The sequence below is a fragment of the Oncorhynchus keta genome, chromosome 33 (genome assembly GCF_023373465.1).
Source record: "Oncorhynchus keta strain PuntledgeMale-10-30-2019 chromosome 33, Oket_V2, whole genome shotgun sequence".
Lineage (NCBI taxonomy): Eukaryota > Metazoa > Chordata > Actinopteri > Salmoniformes > Salmonidae > Oncorhynchus > Oncorhynchus keta.
Genome location: NC_068453.1, coordinates 2,893,780 through 2,914,147, shown reverse-complemented (window position 1 = coordinate 2,914,147; position 20,368 = coordinate 2,893,780). Strand labels below are relative to the sequence as shown.

The following is a 20,368-nucleotide window of genomic DNA, read 5'->3' as shown; positions in this document are numbered from 1 at the left end:
CAGCGAAGTGAAGATGTTGTTTACCACCTGGGGGCGGTCCATCAGGAAGTCCAGGACCCAAATGCACAGGACGGGGTTGAGACCCAGGGCCTCAAGCTTATTGATGAGCTTGGAGGGTACTTTGGTGTTGAATGCTGAGCTGTAGTCAATGAACAGCACTCTTACATAGGTATTCATCTTGTCCAGGTGCAATATGGCAGTGTGCAGAATGATGGCAATTGCATCGTCTGTGGACCTATTGGGGCGGTACGCAAATTGAAGTGGGTCTAGGGTGACAGGTAAGGTGGAGGTGATATGATCCTTGACTAGTCTCTCAAAGCACTTCATGACGACAGAAGTGAGTGCTATGGGGCGATAGTCATTTAGTTTAGTTACCTTTGCCTACTTGGGTACAGATAGCTGGTCTGCGCATGCTCTGAGGACACGGCTAGGGATGCCATCCGGGCCGGCAGCCTTGCCAGGGTTAACACGTTTAAATGGCTTACTCACGTTGGCCACGGAGAAGCGGGTTGCGACGGTGGCACTGTATTATCCTCGAAGCGGGCAAAGAAGGTGTTTAGTTTGGCTGGAAGCAAGACGTCTGTGTCCTTGATGTAGCTGGTTTTTGTAGTCCGTGATTGTCTGTAGACCCTGCCACATACGTCTTGTGTCTGAGCCGTTGAATTCTGACTCCACTATGTCTCTATACTGACCTTTTGCTTCTTTGATTACCTTGCAGAGGGAATAACTACACTGTTTGTATTCAGCCATATTCCCAGTCAACTTTACATTGTTAAATGCGGTGGTTCATGATTTCAGTTTCGCACGCATGCTGCCATCTATCCACGGTTTCTGGTTAGGTTAGGTTTTAATAATCACAGTGGGTACAACATTGCCTATGCACACTGTTTGTATTCGTCCATATTCCCAGTCAACTTTCCATGGTTATAAACAGTGGTTCGCACTTTCGGTTTTGTGCGAATGCTGCCATCTATCCAGTTTCTGGTTAGGGTAGGTTTTAATAGTCACAATGGGTACAACATCTCCTATGCACTTCCTTATAAACTCACTCATCGAATCAGCATATAATGTTATTCTCTGAGGCTCCCAAGAACAGTCCCAGTCCACGTGATCAAAACAATCTTGAAGCGTGGATTTCGATTGGTCAGACCAGCGTTGAATAGTCCTGTCACAGGTACATCCTGTTTGAGTTTCTGCCATACCTTAAGGGAACATTTTGACATTTGTCATATGGTTAGTGAGAAAGACCACATTGCAAATGTACGGTCCCTTACTAGACGTCCGAAAACTGTAAAATTTGCGGACAGCGTCGGGCCGTGCGGGAGAGCCAGATCTTGCAGGAAGTCATCAAACGAACTCTCTCGGACATTCGGTTTCCATTTGATAAAATAATCAAATGTTGGTCATTTCTCCACTGTCCCGGTAAATCCCACAAGAGGGCGAATGGAATCATATTGCAAATGTACAAAACATCACGAATCACGACGTGGCCTTATCTCCTAAACGGAAAATATTTTGAAGCCGAAACTTGGTGAGCATAGGTTTGGCAGTTGGCCCCGAACAAGATGGCGTCTAGGCCTCAACGGTTTTTGAGTTATGGCCATTGTTCTGGGATTAAAGGTCCAAAATGAAAATAGAGCAATAATTTTTCCACTTCACGTCAAAGTAAAGGAACCTCCGGTGTCAATAAAAAATAACCAGTCATGTATCTATCGCCATTTAAGAGAAATCGTACAATGTCAAATTGGTGATGTTCAAAAATAGTTGCTTTAAAAAAACAAACAGTTGCAGCGTGTTCATACGAATCTTTTTAAAGTGTGCTTCAGAGCTCTGCGAGATTTCTGTGATTTTCTGAAATAACACACACTCACTAAACCCTCCGTACATAAGTCAGTTAAAACTCAAAATTCTATAATTGCCTACCCCAAGGAGGATATGTGTTCACTTTCAGCTTCCTGTGTAAACCGGAAGTGCCTTAAAATAGTGTCATAGGTGCTGTTTCAAATGGTTAAAAAGGTCAGATCTTTTCAAAACTTCATATGTGTGATTAGGCAACCCCCATGAACAGCCCATAGAGACAGACCCCAATGTTTCTGTCCGATAGCTCATTCAAGGACCCCGTAGTAAGGCATTGAAAAAAGTGGATTTGGATGTTACATCCTGTAAAAGCATACCACAATGAGGATATGTGTTTACTTATAGCTTCCTGTGCCAACCGGAAGTGCCACACACACACAGCTTGGAAGGAGGGACACATTGGGGTGCGTAGAGACAGACAGTGCCTGCAATATAGTTACCTTTGTTCGAGCTAAAAAAGAATAATAATAATAATAATATATGCCATTTAGCAGACGCTTTTATCCAAAGCGACTTACAGTACCGTCAGACATAGAGTTCTGAAACTTTAGAAACCTGCTCTAGACCTCAGGTCGATAGTGCGTGGTGAGTAGGCTCTAGAAGGTTCTCGGACCGAGAAACAGCCTCGTACATTTGCAATAACTTCAATTCATTATCGCATCACGAAAATGTAGACATTTAGAAATGTCCCAGAGTCGCAAGACTAGGTGCATTGCGACCACCTCGGCCCATATAGACGGACCCCAATGTTTCTGTCCGATAGCTCATTCAAGGACCCCGTAGCAAGGCATGGAAAAAGTGGATTTTCAGCACCAATTAGGGTCTTGCTCGGGCACCAAATGACCTATCGAGCCGAAACTTGGGATTCGGGGTCGCCTCAGCTAGGGCTACACATAACGTCAGAACTGGACATGCAGCTAGAACGTAACTATGTGTTTTACGTTTTTATTATGGTTTGAACAGAAGGCGTTGTGAATTTTGGGCCAGCTCTGAAGTATGTGATAGTTGGCTTCTAAACGAGTTGGAAAAAGTGGGTGTGGTGTCAGTTTGTATCAGTTTGGTGTCAGAATAATATCTAATTGACTGATGGATGGTGACTTGCTGGTGACTTTTGTCCATTTGCAATATGTTTAAACAGTGAGGTACCATCACCAAAGTGACATTCTGAAATCAACCCCAACAAGTGATGGAGAGGAACCAGAATGATTTGGCATTTTCAAATCTTTCATATTGCATTTGGACATTTCTTATGGCATTTGGCCAAAAAAAAGTGACTTTTGACTTTAACTTCCTATGAAATCATATTGCAAATGGACAAAACATATGCCTTATGCACAAGTAAAAAAATAAAAAGATAATGAAATTTGAAAAAAAGTATATTCATACAGTTCTTACACATGAATAATTTACAAAAAATGGAAAGTATTTCGAAAAACGGTCCAGAAAGCACGTTTTTGTAAAAAAATTCACATTTTCGACTTTTGACTTCCTATGAAATCCTCTTGTAAATGGAGAAAACATATGCCTTATGCACAAGTGTAAAAAAAAGATAATAAAATATGACTAAAGTATGTTGATACAGTTCTTATACATGTGTAATTGACACAAAAATCTAAAGAATTTTGAAAAACGGTCCAGAAAGCACTTTTTTAAGGGGGTGATAAGTTTTTGAAAATATGTTCAGTTTTTCAAAATTTTACTTTTGGATGTTGACTTGTGTTACATTTGCAATATGAAAAACCACGGTGGAGCGCACTCATCACCTGTTGGATTTTTAAAGTGTTACACTTGGCATTTGCCATATGGTATTTGCAATCAACTTTGAAATAAACAACGCCGAATTGGGAATGGGTGAGGTGAATGGGTTGGAAAGATAAGGAAGGGAAGGAGGGAGGGAAGCATGTGCAGAAAGAGGCAGAGGAATGAGAAGTGAGTGAGAGAGTGAGTGAGAGAGTGAGCAAGAGAGCGCTGGAGGCCAACCTCACATCAATTTGCAGCTGAGCTGTCTCCTGTCTGTCCTTGATGCTATGTCATTGAGAGGAGTTTCTGAGAAAGCAGACTCAAAGAAGGCAGACTCCTTGGTAGTGTATTAGGAAGTGTATAGTATTAGCCTTGGGAGCTGGGTTGTAAGGGCGACTCCTTGGCAGTGCATTGGGTACAGCACAGTACTGGCAGGCTTTCTCATGGCTGGGTGTTGGCAGGCTTTCAAGAGCTTAGCTTTTAGCACGGCCACCGTTTCTATTCACACACACTCCTCACAGGAATCCAGGGCACGCAAACTGCACAGTACAGTCGGGAAAACCAACACAAACACTCATGCATACGGTCAGGTCCAAAATGATTGGCACCCTATTAGCAAATATTGAGATTGGAGAACACATTGGGAGGAATTTTAAGAGCATTCCTCCATTCAGAATATTTCCAGATCCTTGATATCCTTTGTCTGTGCTTATGGACTGCCCTCTTCAGTTCAAACCAAAGGTTTTCAATGGGGTTCATGTCCAGAGACTGATATGGAAATAAAGCTCTTTGGCCACGCACACCAGTTGTGGATTTTGCGTAGAAAGAAAGATGCATATGCAGAAAATAATCCCATACCTACTGTAAAATAGGGTGGTGGAGCTTTAACGTTATGGAACTATTTTGCTTCCACTGGTCTTGGGCCTTGTTAAGGTCAACGGCATCATGAACTTTACCCAGTCCTGGGACATTTTAGCCAAAAACCTGGTTGCCTCTGCCAACTGTACATACAGTTTACACACACACTGTGCACACAAAATAATCATAATACAAAAATCTGTTTATTATCTTTTTATTTGTAAACATAAGAAATACAGCATGAACTTCATCCCATTCCATACTATTTCCCCACTTTTCCATTGTCATTTGAGATACATTTGGTACAAGTTCTTTTTTTCACACATTCAGACAGACATATTATTCATGCTATGATACATCCTTCAAGAGCCGATCTTCGAGTGTGCATTTATAAGTGACTTTTCCTTGGTGTTTCCCATCCCAAATCTACACTTATAGATGCACACTTGAAGATCTGCTCTGGATGGACAAGTAACAGCATCGCAGAAAGTTTGAAACACCACCTTTTTTCTTTACACACCAATGTAAGACAAAGAGTGCATCACAAATGACATTCTATATGGCCCTGGTCAAAAGTAATGCACTACACAGGGAATAGTATACTATTTGGGATACACCAAAGGGGTTGATTGTGAATTGGTCACTACTCACTAGTGTCTCTCTCTGTCTCATAGTTGTTTGTGTTTGTCTGTCCCGTGCTGCCTCAATAGAGAGACGTAGAGGCGTATGAAGGAGTAAGAGACTCCCAGAGAGCAGTACACTGATGTCACCAGCAGGGGCACGAAGGGCAGGGTATGCTGCCACGGCGACAGAGGGTAAACAACCTCACAGAGGATCTCTACGGCAACCAGGCCCAGGAGGTAGGTGGTTTCCAGAGGGTTAAGGAGGGAACCCCTGTAACAGAGTTAAGATCGTTGTGTAAACTCACACAGCTTGAAATGTTTCCACGTGTGTTGTTTCAATGGTGCAACTGGCTAGTACATTTTCAAACGGGCGGTCACATGTACCTGAGACCAATACCGGTAAGGATTTGTGAGCGAGGAAGCTATGATGTTAAGCAGCACACAGTGACACTGGTTATACCAAGATAGGAGCTAATTGTGCTCTGTAAAAAAGCAGTGCTTTTAGACAGGACCCAAACGCAAAAGGTATTGGTAAACATGAATATTAACTAAACTTATTTGCAGATTATCTCCTGATATACCTGACCAATATTGAAAACTCAATGCCTTCCCTTGCTAAAAATATTTTCGGAATACTCTAAAATCTCAGAATATAAAATGAACGTAGAAAAAAACTAAATAACGGCAATAGGAAAAATAAAAAGAATAACTCATGATCTACAGCAAATCCTTGAAGTGGACCACAAACAAAAAATATATAAAGATAACTTTATCCCATTACTCAACAATATGAAAGTAGATCTATTTTAATGGAACAATCTTCCCATACATTTTACAGGTAGAATAAACCTCTTCGGAAAGGCATAGCTCCCAAAGTTTTGACAATTATCCTTGGTAATACCAAATATCCCACCAAAAAACATCCTTCAAAAAAAGTATACCTCAGTCATAATTGACTTTATATTGGCAAATAAAACACATAGAATAAAAACAAAACATTTTCCCATCTTCCTAAGTCTGAGGGTGGTTTTAACTCGCCACCCAAGGCTTGCAACATATAGTTAAAAGCACAAAAGACGAACAATAGGTACATATTGAAGATGTGCACGCTCATCCCCAGAATATTTTCACATGTCTATTTTAGGATAAAGCTAAGAACATTAACAACTTCATAGTTAAGAACACTATAACAATATGAAAGAAAATAAAACGGTTTCTACAAGAACCAATATCACTCCCTTAAATCACAACCGCATGGAACAATCCTCGAATAGAGTTTCAGAATTCACTGATAAATTGGTCCACATGGAAAACTAAAGGCATAGAAATTGTAAATGTCTTGGTAATAGGAAATACATGTATTTCCAATTCAGAATTAAAAAGCAATTTGGACCGACCAATGTAGATATTTTCAAATACATGCAACTTAAAACTTTGTATCACGGAATTTCGATTTGAAATATTTTAGACATCAGAGTAATCTTGAGGGAATCCTATGAGTCAGAAAAGGATATTCAAATGATAGATAAGACATACAAAACCTTGCAGAGAGCGTATCCAACTGACAACCTCTAAGAAAAAAATATAAACTTAAAAATAACTGATATTGGCAGAAGATAGAGGGAATGTTGGAACATAACTAACTAAATTACTGTTAACTAAAATGTACGCTTAATCCAGTATAAACTAATTTATAGAATGTATTATACAAGAGACAAAATTCACAAATTCTACAGCACAACGACAGTCATGCCTTAAGTGTAAAACTATCAATGATTCAATAATTTATGCCTTTGTGGAATGCTATGAAGTCCAAAAGTTGGCTGTCAGAAGTATTACAATGTAAATTAACTTTTAATCTGTCGGCCTCCATATTTCAATACATGGCATATGAGGGTGCAGTGAGATACCCAATGGGTTGGAAACTACTTTTCTCATCAATCATCTTGAAAAAACATTTACTTAAAAACTGGAAAGGTCAAATGCTTTGTTATTTAAATGTTGAAAGGGCGTGGGCGATGGAGTGAAGCAAAATGGTGCAGTTTGAGGCCTTGTGATGCGGGCGCTGGAAATGGGGATGTGAGCAGATGGGTCTGGGCAGGTGTTATGTCCTTGATGTTTGTGTGCATTTGTATGCTGTTGTTTGTATGTGTACAGTATGTTTTGTATTGTTTGAATAAACAAATAATAAAACAAAAGCAGTGCTCTCAGATCGTGGTCCCAGAACTCACAGGGCGTGCAGAGTTTGTTCTAGCACTTACACACCTGATTGAACTGTCAACTAAACATCAAGAACAGTGGTGTAAAGTACTAAAGTAAAAATACTTTAACTTGGCCCGAATGCATATGTAACAGTATAGCTTCCGTCCTTCTCCTCGCCCCAACCTGGGCTCGAACCAGGGACCCTCTGCACACATCAACAACAGCCACCTCCGAAGCATCGTTACCCATCGCGCCACAAAAGCCACGGCCCTTGCAGAGCAAGGGGAACCATTATTTCAAGGTCTCGTAGCAAGTGACGTCACCGATTGAAATGCTATTAGCGCGCACCACCGCTAACTAGCTAGCCATTTCACATCGGTTACACATAAAACATCTTAAGTGTCTCCTTTAAGGAATTATTTTTCCGTATACCGGGGGAAATGTAAAAGGGTGTTATATAAAGCCCATCAAACATTTCCTTGGGTAAGGGCATCATTTAGGGGTTTCACGGTAGTTTGAAAGCATGTACAGCAGAAAAAGTATCTGGTTACCATGGAGACTTCTTATGGCTGGGGGTGCTGTATTGAGTAGCTTGGATGAATAAGGTGCCCAGAGTAAACTGCCTGCTACTCAGGCCCAGAAGTAGTAGATTTGGATAGAAAACTGTTTGAATGATGTCTGAGTATAACATAACTCATATGGCAGGCAAAAACCTGAGAAAAAAATCCAACCAGGAAGTGGGAAATCTGAGGTTTGTAGTTTTTCATGTCATTGCCAATGAATATACAGTGTCTATAGGGTCATATTGCACTTCCTAAGGCTTCCACTATATGTCAACAGTCTTTAGAACCTTGTGTGTAGTGGGGGCGAATGAGAGCTGATTCAACCAGAGGTCTGCCAGAGTGGTCTGCCAGAGTGGCATGAGCTGATCACGCTCGCACACGTGAGAGTGACCTGCATTCCATTGCATTTCTGAAGACAAAGGAATTCTCCAGTTGGAACATTATTGAAGATTTATGTTAAAAACAGTCTAAAGATTGATTCTATACATCGTTTGACATGTTTCTACGGACTGTAACAGAACTTTGACTTTTCGTCTGGACCTAGTGATCGCGCCTCATGAATTTGGATTACTGGGCAAAACGCGAACAAAAAAAGGTATTTGGACATAAATGATGGACTTTATCGAACAAAACAAACATTTATTGTGGAACTGGGATTCCTGGGAGTACATTCTGATGAAGATCATCAAAGGTAAGTGAATATTTATAATGCTATTTCTGAATTCTGTTGACTCCACAACATGGTGGTTATCTGTTTGGCTTGTTTTGTTGTCTGAGCGCTGTTCTCAGATTATTGCATGGTGTGCGTTTTTGTTTTAAAAAAAATGAAATTTGACACAGCGGTTGCATTAAGGAAAAGTGTATCTATAATTCCCTGCATAACAGTTGTATCTTTTATCAAAGTTTATTATTTCTGTAAATTGATGTGGCTCTCTGCAAAATCACCGGATGTTTTGGAACTACTGAACATACTGCGCCAATGTAAACTGAGATTTTGGATATAAATATGAACTTTATAGAACAAAACATACATGTATTGTGTAACGTGAAGTCCTATGCGTGTCATCTGATGAAGATCATCAAAGGTTAGTGATGAATTTGATCTCTATTTATGCTTTTTGTGACTCCTCTCTTTGGCTGGAAAAATGGCTGTGTTTTTTTGTTACTATGCGGTGACCTAACATAATCGTTTAGTGTGCTTTTACTGTAAAGCCTTTTTGAAATCGGACACTGGTGGGATTAACAACGAGTTTATCTTTAAAATGGTGTAAAATACTTGTATGTTTGAGGAATTTTAATTAATGAGATTTCTGTTGTTTTGAATTTGGCGCCCTGCACTTTCACTGGCTGTTGTCATATCGATCCTGGTAGCGGGATTTCAGCCATAAGAAGTCAATGAACATCTCCTCAAAGATATGTATTTATTTTGGGAGATAGCAAAATAGAACTTCTACATTTAAGACAGGAGAAACAAATGGATTCATAAGATAATAAAATACATTTCTTTGACTTTTTCTCAACTTGTTTATATTACTTTCTGGCACGACAAGATAGGGCTGACTACTGCCCCCTTTGGAGGAATTGCGTGCCCATAGTAAACAGAAAAAAAATCTGTCCAAAATTGCTAATATATGCATATAATAATTATATTTGAATAGAAAACACTCTAAAGCTTCTAAAACCGTTCAAATTATGTCTGTATGTAAAGCAGAACTCTCAGGGCAGCCATTCTCCCAAACTCTCTCTTGTCATCAAGAAAGTTGGGCCAACTTTGACGTCATCGCCCCCACCCTTCCCAAGCAGCTACAGATCTGGGAACAGTTTCTATGTCTTCAGCGCGATGTCTGCTTTCAATGGGGCTTGTCATTGTGAGAATCGCGCGCTGCCTCTACTTTTGGCGGGCTGAAACCTTCAGATGACGCGAAAATACATGCACTTTGATGGGCGCGCCGGGTCCAGAGCTCTCTTTCTTCCAGGGTTGACCAAACGACGTGTGTTTGTCTGTTTGAGCTAAGGATTGGTTTGCGTGTTCAGAACATGTTAAAGCTTGATTCGGCACTTAGTGTGACCAGTTTCGTCGACATATAATATGTAATTTTGAAGTTTAGATGCGCATCCACTAGAATTTTGGCTGCATTTCAGACGGAATTTGAAGTGTTTGATAGCCCAAAGACACAGACATGAAAACCAAACGCAGTGTTTGGTAAGTATGACTACTTCCACGGCTTATGATCGAAGAACATCAAAGGTAAGGGAATATTTATGTGGTTATTTTTGTGTTTCTGTGGAGTCCAACATAGTGGAGACCATAATGCTAATGTGTGAGCGCCGTCTCATATTATAGCCTAGTGAACGAATTCTGTAACGTTAAAAATAAATGTAACACAGCGGTTGCATTAAGAAGAAGTGTATCTTTCTATCTATATGTAGAACATGTATATTTAGTCAAAGTTTATGAAGTGTATTGCTTGTTATCTGACGTTATCTGCCGGAGCTATCGTCATTTCTCCGGACATTTGAGTAGCATTTTTTGAACATTGCGTCATTGTAAACAGAGATTTATGGATATAAATAGCATATTATTGAAAAAAACAAATGTACTGTGTAACATGTCCCTATTACTGTCATCTGATGAAGATTTTCAAAAGGTTAGTGAATTATTTTTCTTTGAATCCTGCGTTTGTTGATTGCATATTTTGTTCAACTTGGCTATTCAAATTAGCTGTGTCTTTGGTGGTTTGACTTAAATATGTGCTATGTTTTCGCCGCAAAACATTTTAGAAATCTGATGCGCCACCGTTCCAGCTGAACGTGGGAGGGGTCGTTCCCAAAAGGGAACCCTACCCCGTCAACAGGATAACTTACGGAGTAGGTAGCTAGCTAGCCAGCTATCTTTGAAGCCATGATTTGTGCACCTTCCATTGTTTAGCTAAGTAGCTACCTAGCTAGCTAGGTGTTTTTCTTTTGAAAATAGGGCAGAGGACAGCAACATTTACCTCCATAAATGTTGTTTATATTGATATCCATACTGAATGAAGCACTTAAGGGACGTCATGGACACCTATAACTTTTCACTTAATTTAAGGGGGACATTTTCCTTAAACTGACTTAAAACTTTTTCCTTCAAAGTTAAGAACATTTTATTTTTATCTTTACCTATAAAGTTTACTTAAAATGTTTTATGGAACAGGCCCCTGTGCTTTGTTATTTATATGTTTTAACAACTTTTACTTCACGAGATTCCTAAAGAAAATAATGTATTTTTTACAGCACACCCAAAAGGGCTCATTACATTTTGAATGCTTAGCAGGACACATCATTTATTATTATTTTTTAAATGGTGCCAACTGGTTTGCTTAATACAAGGAATTTAAAATGATTTATACTTTTATTTTTGATACTTTAGAATATTTTAGCAATTACATTTACTCAAGTAGTATTTAACTGGGTGACTGCCACTTTTACCTCATTCATTTTCTATTAAGGTATCTTTACTTTTACTGAAGTATGACAATTGGGTACTTTTTCCACCACTGATCAAGGACCACCTTGACTGAGAGCATTACAAATGTATAATGATAGTTAGTTGTCATCATCTTGACATACAGTGCATTTGGAAAGTATTCAGACCCCTTCACGTTTTCCACATTTTGTTATGTTACAGCCTTATTTAAAAATCGATAAAATAAAAAAAGTTCCTCATCAATCAACACACAATACCCCATAATGAAAAAGTGATAACAGGTTTTTAGATTTTTTTTGCACAATTGATTGGACATGATTTGGAAAGGCACACACCTGTCTATATAAGGTCCCACAGTTGACAGTGCAGAGCAAAAACCAAGCCATGAGGTCAAAGGAATTGTCCGTAGAGCTTCGAAACAGGATTGTGTTGAGGCACAGATCTGGGAAAGGGTACCAAAACATTTCTACAGCATTGAAGGTCCCAAGAACACTGTGGCCTCCTTCATTCTTAAATGGAAGAAGTTTGTAACCACCAAGACTCCTCCTAGAGCTGGCCGCCCGGCCAAACTGAGCAATTGGGGGAGAAGGGCCTTGGTCAGGGAGGTGACCAAGAATCCGATGGTCAATCTGACAATTTAATTTAATCAATTTTAGAATAAGGCTTTAACGTAACAAAATGTGGGAAAAAAACAGGGGGTTCTGAATCCTTTCCGAATGCACTGTATGTATCAATACCACCAAAAATCTACTCTAACATGCAAGTTCACCCACCTGAACAGTTTCTTTAAGGAGGTGAAGCTGTAGAGCGTGAACAGCAGCATCAGCAGGACTTTGATGGGCAGCTCTGTGACAACAGAGATTGAGAAACAAACATTAAGATCCTAATCATACAATATGAAATTTCTAATTGCAAATAACAAAATGCCTTCTCAGAGGGAGCCCAAATGGCTCCAGTGGTGGCTAGTTGCAGAGGCTCTTACCTGCTGCAGTGAAGAGAAGTGGAAACAGAGAGTAATGCCCCGTGGTGGTCAGCATCAGGAAGATCCCAGCATCCTCTCTGCTCTCAACTGCAAGTATGCTGCCAAACAACAACACAAAACCCATTACAACAGGAAGAGGAGCTGTACAATAAAGACGTAACCAACTATGCCACAGGGTTGTATTCATTAGGCACCAAACGGAAGAACATTTACTGAAACAGGGAGGGATGACCAGCGATGTCCAATAAGAAAGCCCATTATAATTTTCAGTTGCAAAACGTTTTGCTACAGTGTGCCCCAATGAATATGACCCAGTTGCTATCAACGGGTCAATGATAGCAGAATCTGATATCAGCATGTCAGCAGTTCACCTGAAGGGCAGTATGGCCATGAGGATGGCCTTCTCGTGGACATGCCAGCCGAACATGAAGGAGCCCAGGGCACAGACCACCAGGCAGCGCAGGAACCCCGGGCACCACGCGGACGACACCAGATACTCAACACTGCAGGCTGAGGGGGGTGGGGGGCAGGAAGAGAGGGGGGTATATTTTAACCTTTTACTTTAGGCTGGTGCACATTATTCTAAATATATATAGTACCAGTCAAAGGTTTGGACACACTTACTCATTCAAGGGTTTTTCTTAATTTTTTTGACCATTTTCTACATTGTAGAATAATAGTGAAGACATCAAAACTATGAAATAGCACATATGGAACCATGTAGTGTCCAAAAAGTGTTAAACAAATCAAAATATATATTTTATACTCTTGAAAGTAGACACCCTTTGCCTCGATGACAGCGTTGCACACTCTTGGCATTCTCTCAACCAGCTTCATGAGGTAGTCACCTGGAATGCATTTCAATTAACAAGTGTGCCTTGTTAAAAGTTAATTTGTGGAATTTCATTCCTTCGTAATGTGTTTGAGCCAAATCAGTTGTGTTGTGACAAGGTAGGGGTGGTATACAGAAGATAGCCCAACTTTGTAAAAGACCAAGTCCATATTATGGCAAGAACAGCTCAAATAAGCAAAGAGAAACGACAGTCCATCATTACTTTAAGACATGATGGTCAGTCAAGCAGGAAAGTTAAGAACTTTGAAAGTTTCTTCAAATGCAGTTGCAAAAAACCATCAAGCGCTATGATCAAACTGGCTCTCATGAGGACCGCCACAGGAAAGGAAGACCCAGAGTTACCTCTGCTGCAGAGGAAGTTCAATAGAGTTAACTGCACCTCAGATTGCAGCCCAAATAAATGCTTCACAGAGTTCGTAACAGACACATGTCAACAACTGTTCAGAGAAGACTGTATGAATCAGGTCTGCAAAATTGTAATTATTTGCCTACCTCCTCATGCCTTTTGCACACATTGTATATAGACTCCCCTTTTTTTCTACTGTGTTATTGACTTGTTAATTGTTTACTCCATGTGTAACTGTGTTGTCTGTTCACACTGCTATGCTTTATCTTGGCCAGGTCGCAGTTGCAAATGAGAACTTGTTCTCAACTAGCCTACCTGGTTAAATAAATGTGAAATATATATATATATTTTTTTAAAGCTCAAATTGCTGCAAAGAAACCAGTACTAAAGGACACCAATAAGAAGAAGAGACTTGCTTGGGCCAAGAAACACGAGCAGTCATCTGAAGAGCCTAAATTTGAGATCTTTGGTTCCAACTGCAATGTCTTTGTGAGACGCAGAGTAGGTGAACGGATTATCTCCACATGTGTGGTTCCCACCGTGAAGCATGGAGGAGGAGGTGACAGTGCTTTACTGGTGATACTGTATGTGATTTATTTAGAATTCAAGGCACACTTAATGAGCATGGCTACAACAGTATTCTGCAGTGATACGTCATCCCATCTGGTTTGCGCTTAGTGGGACTATCATTTGTTTTTCAACAGGAAAATGACCCAACACACGTCCAGGCTGTGTAAGGGCTATTTGACCAAGGAGAGTGATGGAGTGCTGCATCAGATGACCTGGCATTCACAATCACCCGACCTCAACCCAATTGATATGGTTTGGGATGAGTTGGAACACAGAGTGAAGGAAAAGCAGCCAACAAGTGCTCAGCATGTGGGAGCTCCTTCAAGACAGTTGGAAAAGCATTCCAGATGAAGCTGGTTGAGAGAATGCCAAGAGTGTGCAAAGCTGTCTTCAAGGCAAAAGGTGGCTACTTTGAAGATTCTAAAATCAAAAATATATTTAGATTATTTTTAACACTTTTTTGGTTACTATGTGTTACTTCTTAGTTTTGATATCTTCACTATTCATTTAGAAAATAGTAAAAATAAAGAAAAACCATTGAATGTGTAGGTGTCAAAACATTTGACTGGTACTGTAGCTATTATCTGTTCAAAAACAACTGCATTATTACATGGACATACAGTAGATGAAGTTTGTTTGGTTGGGCTGGGGTTGGTGTCACGTCTGTTCCCGCTCTCCCCCCCCTGGTGCTTGAGGGCACCAGGCTGCCCTGCATCACTCACTCCTATCATCTATTACGCACACCTGCCTTCCCTCATCACACGCGTCAGTGATATTGGACTCACCTGGACTCACTCATCTGTTTATTTCCTCCCATATATTTGTCAGTTCCCTTGCTCTGTTCTCCGCTGCTGCATTAATTGTTTTTTGGTTTGTGTTACCTGTTTGCTAATGCTGTTCCTGTCTCGTTCCATGTCCGTTATATACAGTTGAATTCGGAAAGTTTACATACACTTAGGTTGGATTCATTAAAATTCATTTTTCAACCACTACACAAATTTCTTGTTAACAAACTATAGTTTTGGCAAGTCGGTTAGGACATCTACTTTGTGCATGACAAGTAATTTTTCAAACAAATGTTTACCAACAGATTATTTCACTGTATCACAATTCCAGTGGGTCAGAAGTTTACGTACACTAAGTTGACTGTGCCTCTAAACAGCTTGGAAAATTCCAGAAAATTACGTCATGTCTTTAGAAACTTATGATAGGCTAATTGACGTCAATTGGAGGTGTACCTGTGGATGTATTTCAAGGCCTACCTTCAAACTCAGTGCCTCTTTGCTTGACATCATGGGAAAATCAAAAGAAATCAACCAAGACCTCAGAAAAAACATTGTAGACCTCCACAAGTCTGGTTCATCCTTGGGAGCAATTTCCAAATTCCTGAAGGTACCACATTCCTCTGTACAAACAATAGTACGCAAGTATAAACGCAATAGGACCACGCAGCCATCATACCGCTCAGGAAGGAGACACGTTCTGTCTCCTAGAGATGAACGTACTTTGGTGCGTTCAATCCCAGGACAGCAGCAAAGGACCTTGTGAAGATGATGGAGGAAACAAGTACAAAATTATCTATATCCAGTCAAATGTGTCCTATATTGACATAACCTGAAAGGACCCTCAGTAAGGAAGAAGCCACTGCTCCAAAACCACCATAAAAAAAAAAGCCAGACTACAGTTAATGATCGGCTATGAAAAGCCAACTGACATTTACTCCTGAGGTGCTGACTTGTTGCACCCTCGACAACTACTGAAAGAAACCGATTTGAAGACAACAAGTAATGACATCACTGTGCACCAATGATATGACCACTGTTTCGTTGATTGACTGTATTTTTACCCAATGACCACTGATCGTCTTGAAATCTAGCTGATTAGATAGCCAATGAGCTGAGGTAAATGGCAATATGCAATGGTTATGTGTTGGAAGACCAACCCATGTAGTAAGCTCCAGCATATTACACGCAGCATTGTTTGGTAAACGCACAGATTCAGCTGTTTATATATCAATCAGTATGGCGACTAAGTCGGGGAAAGCTAAATCTAGATATACAGGTGTACACACAATTTTAGAAGAAATTGATCGGAAAAGTGAGACAGAGATTGTTGTAGGACGACTCATTTAGTGATTCCCAAGTGGAGGAATATTTTTTGAACGGAGAGGACATGTTTTGGACTGGTAAATTCTTCTCATGCTAACGCCCTTGTTTGAAATTAATAAAATAAAACGTGATTTTTTTTAAATTTTAGAAGCAATATATAAAAATGTAATGTAATGAAATGTGAGATGCGTGTGTCTGCCGCCCCACCCCAACCCACATGAAATAGCCTATTTGAGGCTGTTGAGGGGAGGGCAGGCCCACAACAATGGCCAAAGTGAAATGGAGACAGTTGTTACAGCTGGTCTGTTGTAATATAATAAAGACAGTAGATCTAGCTGGTCTGTCATAATATAACAGAGACAGTAGATCTAGCTGAAATGTCATAATATAAAAGAGACAGTAGATCTAGCAGGTCTATAATAATATATTCAACCTTATGTTCCCTGTACTCATTATATATATATATATATCTGTTTATTATACCTGTTTATTATTGATACTCACTTTATAGCAGAAAGAGACTGCTATGGCACCTGGCATCAGCAGCACAATATTGTGTAGAGCTTTGGCAAAGTGGGTGGGGTTATATCCTTCCTGTTTGGCCCTGTCCGGGGGTCTCATCGGATGGGGCCACAGTGTCTCCTGACCCCTCCTGTCTCAGCCTCCAGTATTTATGCTGCAGTAGTTTATGTGTCGGGGGGCTAGGGTCAGTTTGTTATATCTGGAGTACTTCTTCTGTCTTATCCGGTGTCCTGTGTGAATTTAAGTATGCTCTCTCTAATTCTCTCTTTCTCTCGGAGGAGGACCTGAGCCCTAGGACCATGCATCAGGACTACCTGGCATGATGACTCCTTGCTGTCCCCAGTCCACCTGGCCTTGCTGCTGTTCCAGTTTCAACTGTTCTGCCTGCGGCTATGGAACCCTAAACTGTTCATATTTACTCTTGAGGTGCTGTTCTGTTGCATCCTCTACAACTACTGTGATTATTATTATTTGACCCTGTTGGTCATCTATGAATGTTTGAAAATCTCGGCCACGTTCTGTTGTAATCTCCACCCGGCACAGCCAGAAGAGGACTGGCCACCCCTCATAGCCTGGTTCCTCTCTAGGTTTCTTCCTAGGTTTTGGCCTTTCTAGGGAGTTTTTCCTAGCCACCGTGCTTCCACACCTGCATTGCTTGCTGTTTGGGGTTTTAGGCTGGGTTTCTGTACAGCACTTTGAGATATTAGCTGATGTACGAAGGGCTATATATATTTTTTTTTGATTTGATAGAGGACTGAGGGTCTTCCAAATATTGAACGTGTGTAAATAGTTACCCATGTTATTTTGTAAATGTATATATTTTTTTCTTCATATTTTGGGGGGTTGTGTTAGAATTTTGCCATTTTGGCATTTTGCATATAGTTATTTGTTTCAAAATGTATACCTTCACCAATTTGGCCACTTGGGTACATTTGGGCTACTTGTGTGGGACACCTGGGTGACTTCATGATAAATGTCATGTAGCACACTCATTTTGGAAGTTATCATTCTGAAACTTGACACAAGTACTGTTGCCCTCTTATGTTTTTCACTGAAATTGTCCGCATCATCCTATCTGAATGTTTGTTTTATCTTGTTCATTTTAAAGATGATACAGCAATAAAAAGAAAAAACATGTTTTTTTTCATTGTTTTATCTAAAGCAGATCTATTGTGTTATATTCTCCTACATTCAATTCACATTTACACAAACTTCAGAGTGTTTTCTTTCAAATGGTACCAAGAATATGCATATCCTTGGTTCTGTGCCTGAGCTACAGTCAGTTAGATTTGGGTATGTCTTCAGGCGGAAATTGAAAAAAGTAGGGGGTAACTCTAAGAGGTTAAAACCTCCGACTTCAACTGTATTAAATGTGTACCTGCTTCGTCTCTCCAATGTGTCAGTTGGAACCAAAATTATTTTCCAATTGTTTCTTTCTGAACAGAACCATTATTATTTTTGTTCTGTTCCATTGTTCCGACTTGTAAAATGAAGTTCTGAACCGGTCCCAACCCCAAAAAAGCACAGGTTTATATGGTTCCTTTCAGTTCCTTTTTAAACCTTTGAAATCGTCATTAAATTACTTCACCAACCAGTGCGGATAGAGAAGCTTGCTATTGGGCTACCTAGGCTATAGTTGTTTACAGGCACGATGGTGTAGTGCACGAGATGCCACTGAAATTTTGAGGGTGGGGAGAGAGCGAGAGATGGTGGAGGGTGAGGCTTGGGTTGAAGCGCTGGGCACCTTGTTATGACATGCATTATTTGAATTAGGCCCACATAATTATACCTACGGAGGAGCGGCATCTATGGAGGAACTTTGAATGTCTTTGAACTTCCTAGTTGGCTTAACGTTGGACCAGAAACTAGCTAGCTAGCTAGCTAACAAGCTTGTGTGTTCAGCGCGGCACCCAAATTAAAAACACGTCTTACCTTTTAGTAGTTAATAAATCCAATGTGAAAAGTGATAACTATAGTATCCGTAACTAGAATTGAATACATTAATATATTCCTCTTTAAAAGTAAAAAAAAAATATCTCCCTAATTTCTGAATCACACTTTTGGAGGGTGCAGGTTGTCTACACATGCACACACACTGGCAAAGATTTTCAGCTGGCAGGCAGACACAGAAAATAGGTGCCTTGTTATGTTCTTTTGTGGGACTGAAAAAAATGCCTGGAACGTAAAATAATGTTATTAAACGGTTCCCATTCTTTTAAAATAATGGGTAGCTAGATCACTTTCGTTTCCGGTTCTGATTCTGTTCCTCGAAAAATGTCGACCAGTTTTTGATTCTGTTCCCTGAACTGGTTCCAACCCCTGGTCTTTAGTGGTGATTCTGAACAATTTTAGCCTGAGATGATGCTCACCATTATGGAGAGCAGAGTGCAGATGAGTGTGATGGAGGGAGAGACGGAGGGGAGGATGGAGTGCTGGAACTCCTGCACCAATCCACCAGTCATTGAGGCTGTGGGAAGCTTTGCCACATCCAACAGCTTCAGACGCACACCTGAGAAACACACCAGCCATTAAACCCCTGTTAAATCCCCTCAAATACCTTCAAACCGGTAATATTATTCCATGAATCGGTGACTCTCCAGCCCATAATCAATACAAATACTCTCCAGCCAATTAATATGCTACTTTCTAGCAATCCAACATTTTCTCTGACAACCCCCTATTGAATTTGGCCTTTACTACTATATCCCATTGAAACACATTCAGAAATGTAAAAAAATAACATCCACATTTTTTTCCCTAAGAAACAAGTTATTGCAGTGTCTAGGAGATATAAGAAAGCTCGATAAAATATATGTATATATTTTTTGTAACAGTATTTTACCTATTTTTTTGGTTAAGCACAAAACTACTTCCATACTTCCATTCATTTTTTAAAACGGGTACCAGTTACTTTCAGACGAGTCCCCTTTCCACAGTGGGGTCACATTAGTTTGCAGCCCAAACGGTTTGGATGCTGCAAACAGAAGTTGGCACATCGACGGTACCAGATGAGTCCCCTGACACTTGTGGGGGTCGCAGAGCAAAACGGAGACCCCCATTGTGTTCGTGAGTCATAACACTACAGACGTTTTTGTGAGAAGACCGATTTTCGAGATGTCTCATGGTCTGACGAACACCGCTCTAGCTCTGCCACCTTTCACCGCAGATGCGGTGCGACATCTGAAGTTCGACATCGGCAGATGTGCTGGATTGAGATGCATCCAATGCAAAACATATCTCTATCTTAAACGGACTGACAAAATATATATTACTTAGATTGATGCACAGGTGTGTCAATCGACTCTAGGGGGTTAAATCATAATGCATAAGATTATATGGACAGGGAGGACCTGATCCTAGATCAGCGCTCCTACTCTGAGGCACTTTGTGAATACGGGACCATACTGAAGTCATAGAGAGAGTAAACAGTGCCTTACCCAGCACAGACAGAGCTTTATCCACCATGTTGTAGAGGGCCCAGACGTTAGGGGCCCAGTAGGCGTGGCACAGGCCCCTCTTAAAGGGGAAGAGTCTGGAAAGGACCTGGGGGAGTTGGCCCTGAGAGAGAGAAATTAGTCACTAAACTATCCCTTTATTAAGACACCAGCAGATACCCAATCACATTCACCAGTACATTAATTATTTGACCTGGCTCAGTGCATCACTAATACAAAATAACTG

At 40.4% G+C, this 20,368-nt stretch overlaps 1 protein-coding gene across 1 annotated transcript in view; it reads right to left on the bottom strand.

Annotated features, from left to right (window-relative positions):
* Nucleotides 1–4,653: 4,653 nt before the first annotated feature.
* The window catches only part of alg8 (ALG8 alpha-1,3-glucosyltransferase), a 29,496-nt gene continuing 13,781 nt past the window's right edge, over nucleotides 4,654–20,368 (bottom strand). The window contains 7 exon segments of the mRNA XM_035748373.2: nucleotides 4,654–5,349; nucleotides 12,080–12,152; nucleotides 12,289–12,386; nucleotides 12,660–12,759; nucleotides 12,762–12,798; nucleotides 19,057–19,196; nucleotides 20,125–20,245. Coding sequence (XP_035604266.2) covers nucleotides 5,124–5,349; nucleotides 12,080–12,152; nucleotides 12,289–12,386; nucleotides 12,660–12,759; nucleotides 12,762–12,798; nucleotides 19,057–19,196; nucleotides 20,125–20,245 — 795 coding nt within the window. The 3' untranslated portion in view covers nucleotides 4,654–5,123.